This window comes from Tympanuchus pallidicinctus, unplaced genomic scaffold (genome assembly GCF_026119805.1).
Source record: "Tympanuchus pallidicinctus isolate F22 unplaced genomic scaffold, pur_lepc_1.0 scaffold8, whole genome shotgun sequence".
Lineage (NCBI taxonomy): Eukaryota > Metazoa > Chordata > Aves > Galliformes > Phasianidae > Tympanuchus > Tympanuchus pallidicinctus.
The window spans coordinates 79,309-91,784 of NW_026294802.1; the positions used below are offsets into that span (position 1 = coordinate 79,309).

The 12,476-nt window shown below is 36.5% G+C and overlaps 1 protein-coding gene across 2 annotated transcripts in view; it reads right to left on the minus strand.

The window, feature by feature from the left end:
* Window positions 1-12,476, minus strand: part of AEBP2 (AE binding protein 2) — a 55,342-nt gene that overhangs the window by 26,289 nt on the left and 16,577 nt on the right. For both annotated transcript variants that reach the window (XM_052667920.1, XM_052667919.1), the window contains exons 2-3: window positions 9,492-9,699; window positions 6,611-6,718 (exon numbers count right to left, since the gene is read on the minus strand). In XM_052667920.1, coding sequence (XP_052523880.1) covers window positions 6,611-6,718; window positions 9,492-9,699 — 316 coding nt within the window. The remainder of the gene's footprint in view (window positions 1-6,610; window positions 6,719-9,491; window positions 9,700-12,476) is intronic.

The window sequence follows — 12,476 nt, forward strand, 5'->3', positions numbered from 1 at the left end:
GCGCTGTTTCCCAACTGTGGCTGTTAAAAAAAAAACAACCTGAAATGTCTATCCCTGCCTCAGACCTAGCAAACTTATTATTATAAAAGAGAAATATCGTCTTCATAAAGAGAAATGTTATCCCACTGACTTCATACTTGCTACAGGAATACAAGATTACATGACAATAAAAAACAAGAATAGGAGGATGTTCTTAGTATTTTTATTTACATGATTTTTAGAAAAACTCCTTTAAGCTTGCTACTTTCTGAGCTAACTAAAACCGTGTAATTCCCTGACAAAAAGCTTTAGGACAACATATGTGATTCTCCCCATCTCCTCCACTAATAAGCATCTCAAGAGATGTGGTGATCTCTAACAAAAACTTACCTCCTTGCTCTGTAATTACCCAAGTTCAAACAACAACGATATTGTACATTTATACTGTAATGACTTACAATAAGAAATCAGAGCACATTCATATTCAGAACAATACAAAGCATTCTTATCTCATTTACAAGATGGGAACTTCAGTGTAACATTACAGCAAATACTGAAGACAAAAAGTTCATCATATTAGAGATGAACAAACTCAATTCATAGATACAGATAAAATGTGTGTATTAGTTTGACCAATTTTTTTATTCTCTTGTTCTGAAGTCCTTGAAGCATCTGCTCACTCACTCACAAAATCAGTTCCACAAAACTACACTAAGCAACTAAATCTAAACTTAAGTTAAACTTTCATTAAGGTGCTACTGCCAAGCTTCTAGCTCCTTCTGATCCCACAAGCACTAACAAAAAGAAAATGGGCATAAATTAAGGCTATATCCTTAAGTACAACCACACAATAGGAAATTAATAGTTCAATCTTTCCAAGGCCTCCTGGAGGTCAGAAACAACTTGATGTCTTGGTATAATGCAGTTATTACCACTTATTCAAGTGCAGTATCCAAAAGCAACACCTTCTGAATATACAAATATAGCAGTGGCACAATTCTAAAACATTTTAAAACACAAGTTGGTAAGACTTTGTGCTATGTCTTGATAAACAAAAAGCACAGTCTTATGACTGACTATGATTTGACCCACAGTGTCAAAACCTTGGTTTTCTCTAGTGCAGAAGAAACACAAACACAGATGATCAACACAGATTCACTATAGAAACTATTACTCTTGTTCTACCCAAGGTTGACTTTTAAAAGCCCAAACATTAAGTCCTCACAATATGCACACTGCAACTGGCAATTACCTTTTTCTAGAAAGACTACTTACAGTCTGCAGCCTCAGCATGAAATGTTTGCAAAGATCATCACATTCACATGCTGAAGAGTTTAACACTATCAGATCGTATCATCAAATAATCAACAACTGATATATCAAAGACGACAACAAATGTCTTTGTAGTGGACAGAAGACAATAGAAGAGGAGAAAAAAATTCTTACCTGTTTTTTTTCTTTTTTTCTCTAAAATAATATATCCAGCAATCCGTTACTAATGGATAAAGTCTCTTCTCTCCAAAGATAAAGGAGCAGTTCAGGCTGTCACTTCAGGATCTCTGGACGGTAAGTCACACCAAATCAGCTTCCCACCAGATAATTATACAGATCTAGAGGGCTTCTAATAAATCAAACTCAACTACTATGCACAACTTTACAGCAGACTCTTAGTTTTTTCCCCAAAAACTTTTATCTGAAAATTTTGCATTAAATTTGCAATATGATAGGTTGGGTCCGGATTGGTGGATATGTTACTTCAAGAGAAAATAAGTCAACACGTAAGAAGTTTAATTTCTCCAGTGTACCCATACCCACCATTATTAATGGGCAACAGTGACCAGGGACTTTAAACAAGACATTGAAGTATCTAGCAGTAATTTTTTTTTACTCAAGTTCAAAATAATCAAATGCCCTTTTAAAAAATATTCAATGTGAAATTTTTTCAACAAATTCAATATTAATATTTTAGACATCTGGACAATCTCTACTATCTCATCATTTGAGCACTAAAGCAGAATATCTTTACAGTTTTTATCTGCGCCTGCAGTGTCCTAGTGAATAGAGGATACGCTGCCGAAAGAATAGTCAATATGAATTCCAAATGACAACTGAATTTACTTGGTTTTGCTTTCCAGATTTCAACAATATGTTACTCTATTAAGAGTCACATTAAGTTAATTTACTCCGTAATGAGTTGTGAAGTCAGCTGGTAGAATGAGCACCAGGGTTCTGTTTTATTATTACTTCCCCACCCCCCCCCACTCCCCTTTTTATTTATTTTCTTTTTAAGCAAAGAACAGAACCCTGAAATAAATTTCTGTACTGTCATTTGATGTTGCTGCAGGAAGCGTTCACCCTGTGAGCAAACCCTGCATGACTGATCTTAAACATTAAGAGCACACCCACTAGATTCAGTATGTGAAAGCAGCTGGTATCATACCCACACAGTCTTGTACTTATGGAGGATTGCTTTGAGCAATTATTTTGCTTAAAATCTTCCACACATTTGAGCTCATTTTCCCATTTGATCTTTCACTGTGCCTAACACTTTTTATTTATACATCTACGTTACATGCTAAGAGTTCTTTTGGTATGTCTACAAGTAAATTGCAATGCCTTCTACGGCAGCAAATAGTGGTTCAAAAGTTTAAGTACCAGTACAGTGCCATAGCACAATAACTATTCAACTATTTATTTAAAACAGTCAAGTTTAAGACAATTCCTCCTTAGCTTGCCAAAAAGTTACCAGCATCAATTTTCTAACTCAGACTGTTCCTCTAATTCCATCTGTATGTTCTGAAAGCCTAAAAGTTTAAGTTGCTGAACTTAAGACAGGACCTCTACTATACAATGATATTCCTGATGTTCCACCCAAAAGAAGCAAAAATTACGCAAGTATAGAGCTAAAGAATGTTTGTATTTCTCTTTCAACTCTAGATATAAAACAAAACACAAACGTGAACATACTAAAAGTCTTCAGAGAAATAAATACATGCTTGTATTAAACGAATGCCTACAACAACAAAAAGACTGAAGGAATTGCTTATAGAAGTCTGGTTCTAGCTAAGAGAAAACTCCCAGCAACACAAAAGCAAACAACTTCAGGTACTAGGAAGAGTAGTGCCTAACAACAGGCCATAGGCAACCAGTTAAGTTCTGGTAGACCAGTCCTTCTGCTCCTCTTGACAAGAGTAACAAATTTGGGAACAGTGCTTGCCAAAAATATGATTAAAGAAGTACACAGCTTTGCAGAAATATCTGATTACACCCTGAGAACTAGCTACAATGGTAAATGCCTCATTTATCTGACACACTTTTGCCTTGGGGGGAATCATGTTTACCCTGAGAGAGAATGTTTTCTAAACAACAAATCAGTGATGACTGCTTCAAAAATACAAATCCATCCAGTATCAAAAACTGGCGAGGAAATGAAACAGAAAAACAAAGAAATTCTAGGACTAGAGAGGAACTGAGGTCCAGAGTTCTATCCTAAAGATCTAGAATATTATTTTTGCATTAATTTAGCAGATGAGTAAGATGTAAAATATCTCCTACTTAGTAAATGTACATATGCTACTAGGAAGTTGTTCCATATAAAAAAAAAAATTGAGCTAATATAATCTCAAAAATAGGTATTTATAAGCAAATGTAACTTTCCCATGACAGTGGCTACTGCAGTATTCAGGTGTTCACACTAAACCACACAAACATAAACCACAGGAGGAACTTATGAAACAACTGCCTCTGTAATCTATAAAAGGGTTCATTTCAGTGACAAATGAACCACACAGTCAGATAGTTTATAAGCATACATGGACAGGGCAGGTAAACCCACAAAGAACTTAAAATGGAAGCACAGCAGCTCATTCACAGCAGAACACAGCTTTTAAATCAAAGGACAGTGTTACAGGCACCACAAAAAGAGGGAATTAAATCCACAATGGGCAACTACATAAAATGAATTCATTTGCAGGCAAAAGGTAGGCAGGAAGGGGATGTATCCTTCAACTGAATAGACCTGCAAAGGCAGCTTTATGCTTCAGTCAATGCCCAACTGCTTTCCAATTTAATATTTTTGTCCCTTCTTTGACTAGAGATGAAGGAACACAGCAACCTGCCATATATTTATTAATCTCCAATCTTCATTAAACAATTATAGATTTCTCATATCTTTGCAAAAGTAAATTTTCTCTGCATTTTATCATCACCTCCCTAGATAACATCCTTTGCCTTTCTTAAAACCATCCTGAACAGTTCTTCAGACAACAGCACCAAGCTGTCATTTGCACTACCTTCTAAGCAAAGTCCACACAAATTCTGGTGTTTATTTATTAACAAAAGATACTGAGTCCTCTAAACTGATAATGATTCCTTCCTTTAAACTATAACTCCAGTGTAACCTTACAAAGCAACAGATTTTTTTTTTATTATTAATTTAGGGTTTTTTATTTAGATAATCAAGAACAAGGTCTTCAATACAACTCTGAAGTGAAAAACTCTGCTTCTGCTAGAAATCTGAGGAATTAAGATTTACAAGAACAGCTAAATGCAAAAACATTTTGTTCTTGAACTGACATAAAGCAACAACTGATCCTGTTGAGTGTTATTTCTTAAGTGATTTTTTTATCAGACAGATTTCAAAAGCTTGAAAAAGTAAGAATCGAGGAAGAAATGAGACTAGATAACTAACAGGTTACCATAATCACATCATGTGGGCTCTGAGGACTATACTCATCATAAATGAATTGGGCAACAAAAGAGTTTTACTAAAATTCACACCACAATTATCTTCCATCCAAAGCTCCCAGGAACAGATTTGAAAATATAAAGATAAAAAACAAACAGAAACACTGAAGACAATGGTAGGGAAAAAAAGGAAATGGCACACTTCGAGCCACAACAATAAACTACTGCAATCCTAGCCTACGCTTTATTCTTTCCCCAAGTGTGACCAGGCAAAACTAGCTGGGGAAATAATCCACACTTAACACAAGATGTTTATTATCAGAACCAACTGTTTGAAATTGGAGGGCTTTAGCTTTAAAGAGGCTAGCCAAAAAAATATATATTTTTAAAAAAAATAAAAAAACAAACAAACACTGGGATGTTAGTTTTACTCACTGGGCTAGATAACTCTCCCAAGATTCAAGAAGTACTCTTTTTTCCTGACACATGTTCTTCTCTTTTAAACTCAATACCTCTAAATTTAGTTTCTTTGATCTGTAACAAGCAAGTGTTGAAACCTAGTGGAAGACTTGTCTATAAGACAGAAAACTGCCACTGCACTCTAACGTACATCCTTAGTTCTAAAATGAGAAGAAAGAAGGTAAAAGTTTCCCCCAATTACTCATTTTCAAGTTGATTCAAGGATTTGCAATTATGATTAGATCAGTTACTGGAACAATCATACCTGAAATCTTCTTTCAGAGATCTATGATCCTTACACTATGATTCTAACTTAATTCCTTTGAACAAAGAAAACAATCAACTCAAGAACAGAATTTCCTTCCTGCCGTCCACTCTGAGAGAAATGTTCAGACTAAATTAAGCAGTTTGGAAGGGGAAAAAATTAATAAATATATATATAATATCTTTAAAAAAAAAAAAACGCTTTCACTTGCACTGAACTATTTTTACTCTCTAGGTTTTGAGTATAGTTTTTTGCTATAGCTACTATAAGAAGCTGTGCAGAAGCAGTAACTTCTCAAAGAGGTCACTCTAACAGAAAAGTACTTTTTAGTAATAAAACTGCCCTAAAATTAAAAAAAAGTAGATGATGTTATGTGAGAAGACAGAAAAAAGAAGTGGAGAAGCAGTGACTAAAACCTGATGGGTTGGAGCAAGGAAGGGGAAGAGAGGTATAAAATGCTACCTAGATTTAATAAATAAAAAAACCACCCTCATTCAGTTTTCAAATCCTAGATGGAAGAACTTCAATCTGAAGTAGTGTGGGTGAGACTTACCATCAAGTGATCCAGGACTGACAGCTATGAACTGCCCCAACTGTATCCATAAGAGGATGAAGCAACTCATTAATAACGGATTGGTGGATATGGGAATGATAAACATTACTATACCTAGAAAAGCAGGTACAGATTAGGGGGAAAAAGAAAGAGAAAGTTAGAAAATACTATGCAGGAAATACAGTCAGCTCAACGGTCCTGCATTCCTGACTTCCTTATTATTCTCAGAGAAGTTAACCACACACAGACACTGATTGTTTCAACTGAATATTGTTAACAAAAACAGCTCATTCAAGCACAGAATGTGCACCGTCAGGCATCATCCGAAGTGTTAAGCACAAGGCAAAGCATCTCACTGTTACACTGTAAACAGCTCAACTTGGAAAAGCACAAGAAACTGAATGAAAGCATTATTTTACTTCAGATTACCCTACCATTTTCAGGTTAAAAAGAACAGGGACAGAGCAGCAATAACAATATCTTCATTTGCGCTTCATAACAGAGCAGAATCTTTGGGCACTATCATGTTAAAAGTGCACGTTTACCTCACTTGATAAGTTTTAACAAGTCTTCCTGTGACAGCATTTTTCAATTAATGCATTTTGTAAGGAAAAATGAATAGGATTGCTCTTAAAATAAAGCATAATATACCTTGCTATGAACCTTACCTTGAAAGGTTTGTCCCCACTGTGTGTCAGCATATGTCTCTGCAACCAACTTTGACTTGTTGAAGGTGTATTATATACTTTGCAACCTTTCCACAAGCAAACAAACACCTGATAAAGTAAAAATGTGGTCAGATTACACAAGTCAAAGAAAACAGTAAAAAGAATTAGCAAAGAAGCCTGCTTCCACAATTCAAATTAGTTCAAAGAATTTTAAATCAACCAGTTATTCTGCAACATAATTCTCACCTCACCAAGGCAAAAACAACTGAAACCACAGTATTCAAAAATAAAACATAAAAGCCAGGCGATCCTGCAGACAGACACAATTAACAGCCACAGCTTGCATCTGCACTTTGTATCAGTGTCATCCAAGTACTGAGATATAAAATTCTGTATGATGAAATTTACTGGATAGCAAAAATATAAATGATAAAATTATTTCATCTTATAAGCATGAAATAACTTCATTCTTTAAGAAGGCAAAGTTGAAGTCTTAATTAAAACCCAGTTGTTTAAATGTAAGTTTTATACTATAGAATACTGGATAACCCTAGTTAAGGTTTTAAGTTCACTTCCTGATGAATAAAATTAAAATCTTCCATAGGATTTAAAATCTATGGGTGTTTAGCTATTTCCATGTACAGATTAGTCACACGCACAATAGTGCATTAAAGGGAGTAGAACTTACTCACGCTGCTTTTCTCTCTCTCCTCTCATTGTGTCTATCTATAACCTAGAGAATAAAAAAGCTCAATGAACTTGGCTTTCATCAGAAATTCCTCAACAAGTCTGTGTGTGAAGGGAGGTACAGCCCCAATTTTTAGCAGCAGAATACAGTCCCCAGGAATAGCATTGTCCAAAATACTTTCAGAATACCTTTCAGAACTGAAGCAACTAATTGGATTTGGGTTTCTTGTTCTCTTTCAGAGATTAAAAAAACTGAACCTTCAAAAGACTGTACTTTCAAAACAAAAGCATAGCCAGAGGAGTGCTATGTGCTTGCTACGTAACATACAGATACCCCAGCTTACGAATGCAAAGCTGGAAAACCTTGTATGCCTATGTGACTGATCAAGGTCTACTGACCCATGAGGCCTAACTTTCTCATGTTTTGGTGTCTGCTGCTTCTGAGCTTTAAGGTCTCCCTGTAGGCACTGGAATTTTCAAATTCCTGGAACTGAAACAGTTACTTCATTGTCCCAGTATCTCCATCACCAACTGCAGAGCATCCAGGAAAGAACTACTATGAAACAACAGGTTGCTGAAATGCAATCTCTGCAGAAAACATGCACTTGGTTTTACAGCAATGCACAAGAAACTCCAGCAAGGCCTTTTGGGAACATGTGTCTGAAGGCTGTATCCAAAATATTTCTAACAAAACATTTTAGGGAGGTAAAACTATTATTCCATTAGTGTATCCTGGGCATTCATGATTCTATATGGAGTGGAAGCGTTATCTTAGTATTAGCTTAGAAAAAAATATATACATTACAACCATAAAAGCAACATGATAAGCATGCTTAAAAGTTCCCAGTAAGCATTTACTGCTACTTTTCTTCAAGTTTATAGTCACTGAGCTGATCAAGTTTTGAAAACCAATGAAACCCCCAAGAACATGCACCACTTAACCGCCTCACCAGCAGATGGCGAACCAGTCCTTGGAAGAAAACATTCTCCTGCCAGAGCATCCAGTGGAGAAACTTTACAACAAATAAATCAACTCCACCGGGGGGAATAAAACAAGTGCGAACTGAACACAGTAATCAGGCACACAGCGTTACCTACAGCTGTCTCTTTCAAAAAGATGAATACAGTGGCATTTTCTAAGTAAAAATATCCACAAATCACACCACACTGAACATAAACAGACAAATACAACATAGAACATTTTTCAGGATTTTCAATCTCTTCTTGAGCAATGAAAAGGGGTCACAGGTGGGACAAAGGTCACCAAAGATGCATTTACATGAAATTCCACAGGATACGGATACATCTCATCCACTTAATTGTTTCATCCAGGACACACGTAACACTTTTGTAAACCTACAAATAGAATTACAAAGTCTATCTTTTGGGTGACTAAGAAGTTGGCACATCGGTCAGATGATTCTGCCTGGAGTTTGGACTGAAAAAAAGTCACTGAATATCAAGCTGAAAGTTCAGTCATAACAAATAACATTAGCTAAATGCAGCCAATGAGTCACAGCCACCACTGTGACCCAATTAAAGAAGTACAGAGTTAATATTACACCACTTGGATATTATTTAAAACCTTAAAATTGTGAGACCTACCAAAACCACATCACTTAACCACGTATTAAACTGAAATACGTACTTCAATTTAAAAAAAAATACTAGATGCAGTTACATTGAAGATGTAAGACCTGCTGTCAGTACAAACAGAACTGTTTTGCTAGGACTTGTACTCCCAAAACAACCCATCTTACTTCTCTCTTATATTTATCCATGCATATTTTATTACTAACAGGACTCCCATTTGTAAAAATAATCACGATGTGACTTAGCCTGAGTTAACATGCAGCCACACATACACTAGAAGTTCCAAGAAAATTAATTCCAAGTATTTCTATATAAACCAGCATTTCAGGCTGCTGAGAAGTTACTAAACCTATTAAAAATTCAATAGATTCAATTATTTTATTAAGAACATATTTTCTTAAAGCTAACCATTCAAACAAAACCATAGAATGGAAAAATAGAGCGAATTGTGTAGAACACAACAGCTCAATACCCAATACCACATTGCTGAGGGCCTAACCTCAGTTGTCACTAGCTACAGAATAGATATTTTATAACATAAAATTACTACTGTCATTAAGAAGTGCAATAAGGACTAAGGAAGAAAAGAAAGAATACAAACCCCTCCTCGCTGACCATCCACATGTATGGAGCGAATATGATCTGCCAAATCCGGGCTGGAGCTGAAGCAAGCGTGGCAGTGATCCCAGCAACAGTTATAAGCAATGCTTTTTGCAGAGGAGGCAGGACCTCCTTGTCCATTCATCATCACCGGAGTTGAACGTCCACTGGAAATTGTGCTGTCTACATCCATAATAGTGCTGCTTATGCTGTAAGAAGAAAGTTCGTGTTTGTTACAAACTTTATTTGTTCCATTAACCTTTATGGCACTGCATCAGATTCATTTAGGTCAAAAAGGATATCTTACACATTTATTTATTATGGTTCATCATCTTGAACAAAGCATTTAGTCAGAAAATAGCCACTATCACTGTACTGTATAACTTATAGACAGCAGCAACAAATGAGAGGGCCGGAAAGTTCTTCCCCACTCAATAACTTGCCAGAAAATCTTGTGTGGTTGCAGCTACTTCTAAGCCACATCACTCACTCCTTATTTTTACTCAGGGGATGAGGGGAAAGCATGTGTGGTCAGACCAGAGATGTATCTACACCTATAACCACAAATGACCCTGAAGTTTTACAGGATGCTGAAGACTCCCACACTTAATTATTTGGTCTGGTAGTCTGCATGTCTATCAGATGTGTTGAGTAAATTAATGATTTGACCTTGTTTTGGGTTATTGGTTTGGCAGCTTTTTTTTTTTTAGGGGATGTGGGGAAGTAGTTTGCAAACACGTTAGCAGCAACTGTAGGAACATGGACAGCAGGGTCACTTTTTATCGGATGGTCTGTTATGTGTCATGACAGATACACAGCCGAGAATGAAACTGGACCAGAAAAAAAAAAACTGAAGTGCTCTTTCCATGTTAGAGGTAGACGGATGTTGCTTCTGGATAAAAATTAAATAGCTACAGACATGCCTTTTTTTTAACCTAGTAAACAGACTCATTACCTTTTAGAACCCTTCATGTTTGTCTTCCATAAAGCCACAGAATTAGAGGACAGCTCATCTTTGAAAGGATCTCAGGGACCTACTTAGTCAAATTTCCTGCTCAAATACAAGCATGGCCTTTTACAATTAACTTTTTAATGGGTATTTTCAAAGCCTGAAGTTTCTGCTACCTTTCTAAAATGTTTTTCCAAACATCTGATTAACCCCACTGTGGAAAAAGTGAACAATTTCCTAACATCTCATCAGATTCCCTAGTGTTGCAACTTCAGTCTGTTGCCATCTTCTTCGCTTTACAGTGGACAACTCCAGCTTCTCCTTTGCTATACATTCCTTACCAGTAATAAAACAGCAATAACCCTCCCATTCTTATTCTAAAACTGAAGAAACCCAACCTCTCAGCCTCTCCATGCACAGCATTTACTTCAGCTTTCTAACCAGCTTGGGGGCACTCCACTGGATGCACTCCAGTACATCACTATCTTGGAGGCATCTGCTCAAATAGAGCAATCCAGACGCAGTTTCAAATGCGCCAGGTAAAGAGGAAGAACTGCTTCTGTTGACCTAATAGATGCACCTTCTCTAGTACAGCCTATACGTGGCACTGATATTTACTTCAGTGTCTTTACATAAGTCCTTACTCAGTCTTCTGAGTAAAATGCAAGGAAAAAATAAAAATCAAATGGCATTACTTTAAAAGAAATGTTGTTCCACATTTCCGATGCCATACTCTCTACCATTCTATAACATATTTTGACATGGATGAAACAAAAACCGCACCATTATTCAAAATTAGAAGATATTACCAGCACATCTGTTCTTTTGCTTTAAAATAATTTCACAGAATGGTCCGGGTTGCAAGGGACCTCAAGGATCATGAATCTCCAACCTCCCCTGCCACAGGCAGGGCTACCAACCTCCACATTTAATACTAGACCAGGCTGCCCAGGGCCCCATCCAACCTGGCCTAGGAAACTCATTTCATCATACCTCTTTTTTCCTTTAATCACTGCTAGCTAGCATCTTTTTCCCGATTTCAAAATTCTGATTTCCCTTATTTGTATTTTTTCCCCTCCTCAACCATAGGCATTCCATCACGTTTGTCAATATCAAATGTCATGCTTTAGTTATAACAGACTCCCTTTAGAAAGCTTTCCAGTTAGAACATATCCTGAGCAATTCCTTTAGGAAAAAAAAAAAAAAAAACAAAGTTCTTGAGACCTTGTCAACAGGTTTTCAACAGGTTTTTGTTTTTATAGAAGTCTATTAAACATGAATTTGCTAAATATTATATAAATACCATCTTCTATTTTTCAATTGAAAATAAAAAAAAAGACCTAACCCCTTACAAGGCGTGCCTTCTCCCCATGAAAGCCACACTGGTTTCTTTCTGCTACATATTTTTCCACATGCCCATTATTTATTTTGTTCCTTTTTCTATATCCTGAAAATGTACAGCTTTCCATGCCCCACATCTCACCCCATCTTCTTTCTTCTGTACACATAGTAACCTTGGTTCCTTTCATAACACAGGCTCACAGTGATAAAGCAAAAGTGGCCAACAGAAGCTTACAGATACGGTTTTGAACCTGTTCCATGTTTCTGTCTTTTCTCATAAGTCTAATTTATAATCACCAGAACGTTCCAAAAATTCAACTAGAGCTGACTTGAACCTACAGGCTCAACAATGCTAAGAGTCTCTAATTACAAAATACTAGTAACAGTTGTTAGCATCCCTCTAGGAAGATACCAAACTTTAAAGTACGTTGCAAGCAATCATATTTTTCCTCCAATGCCAGGTCTGTAATAGATGTACCAGGAGACTGACATTTCCACCTTCCTTATCTGCTATCTATGCCAAAAGTTATTCCTGAAAGTAAAATCTGTAAAATCAGGTTATGAAAGCAAAAACTACTGACAGCCTGCAGTCTGCCCTTGTGGTTAAGACCACCAATGGTATCCTGGGGTGGATTAAAAAGAGCATGTCCAGCAGGTTGAGGGAGGTGATCCTCCTCCTTCTGGAGTACATCTGGA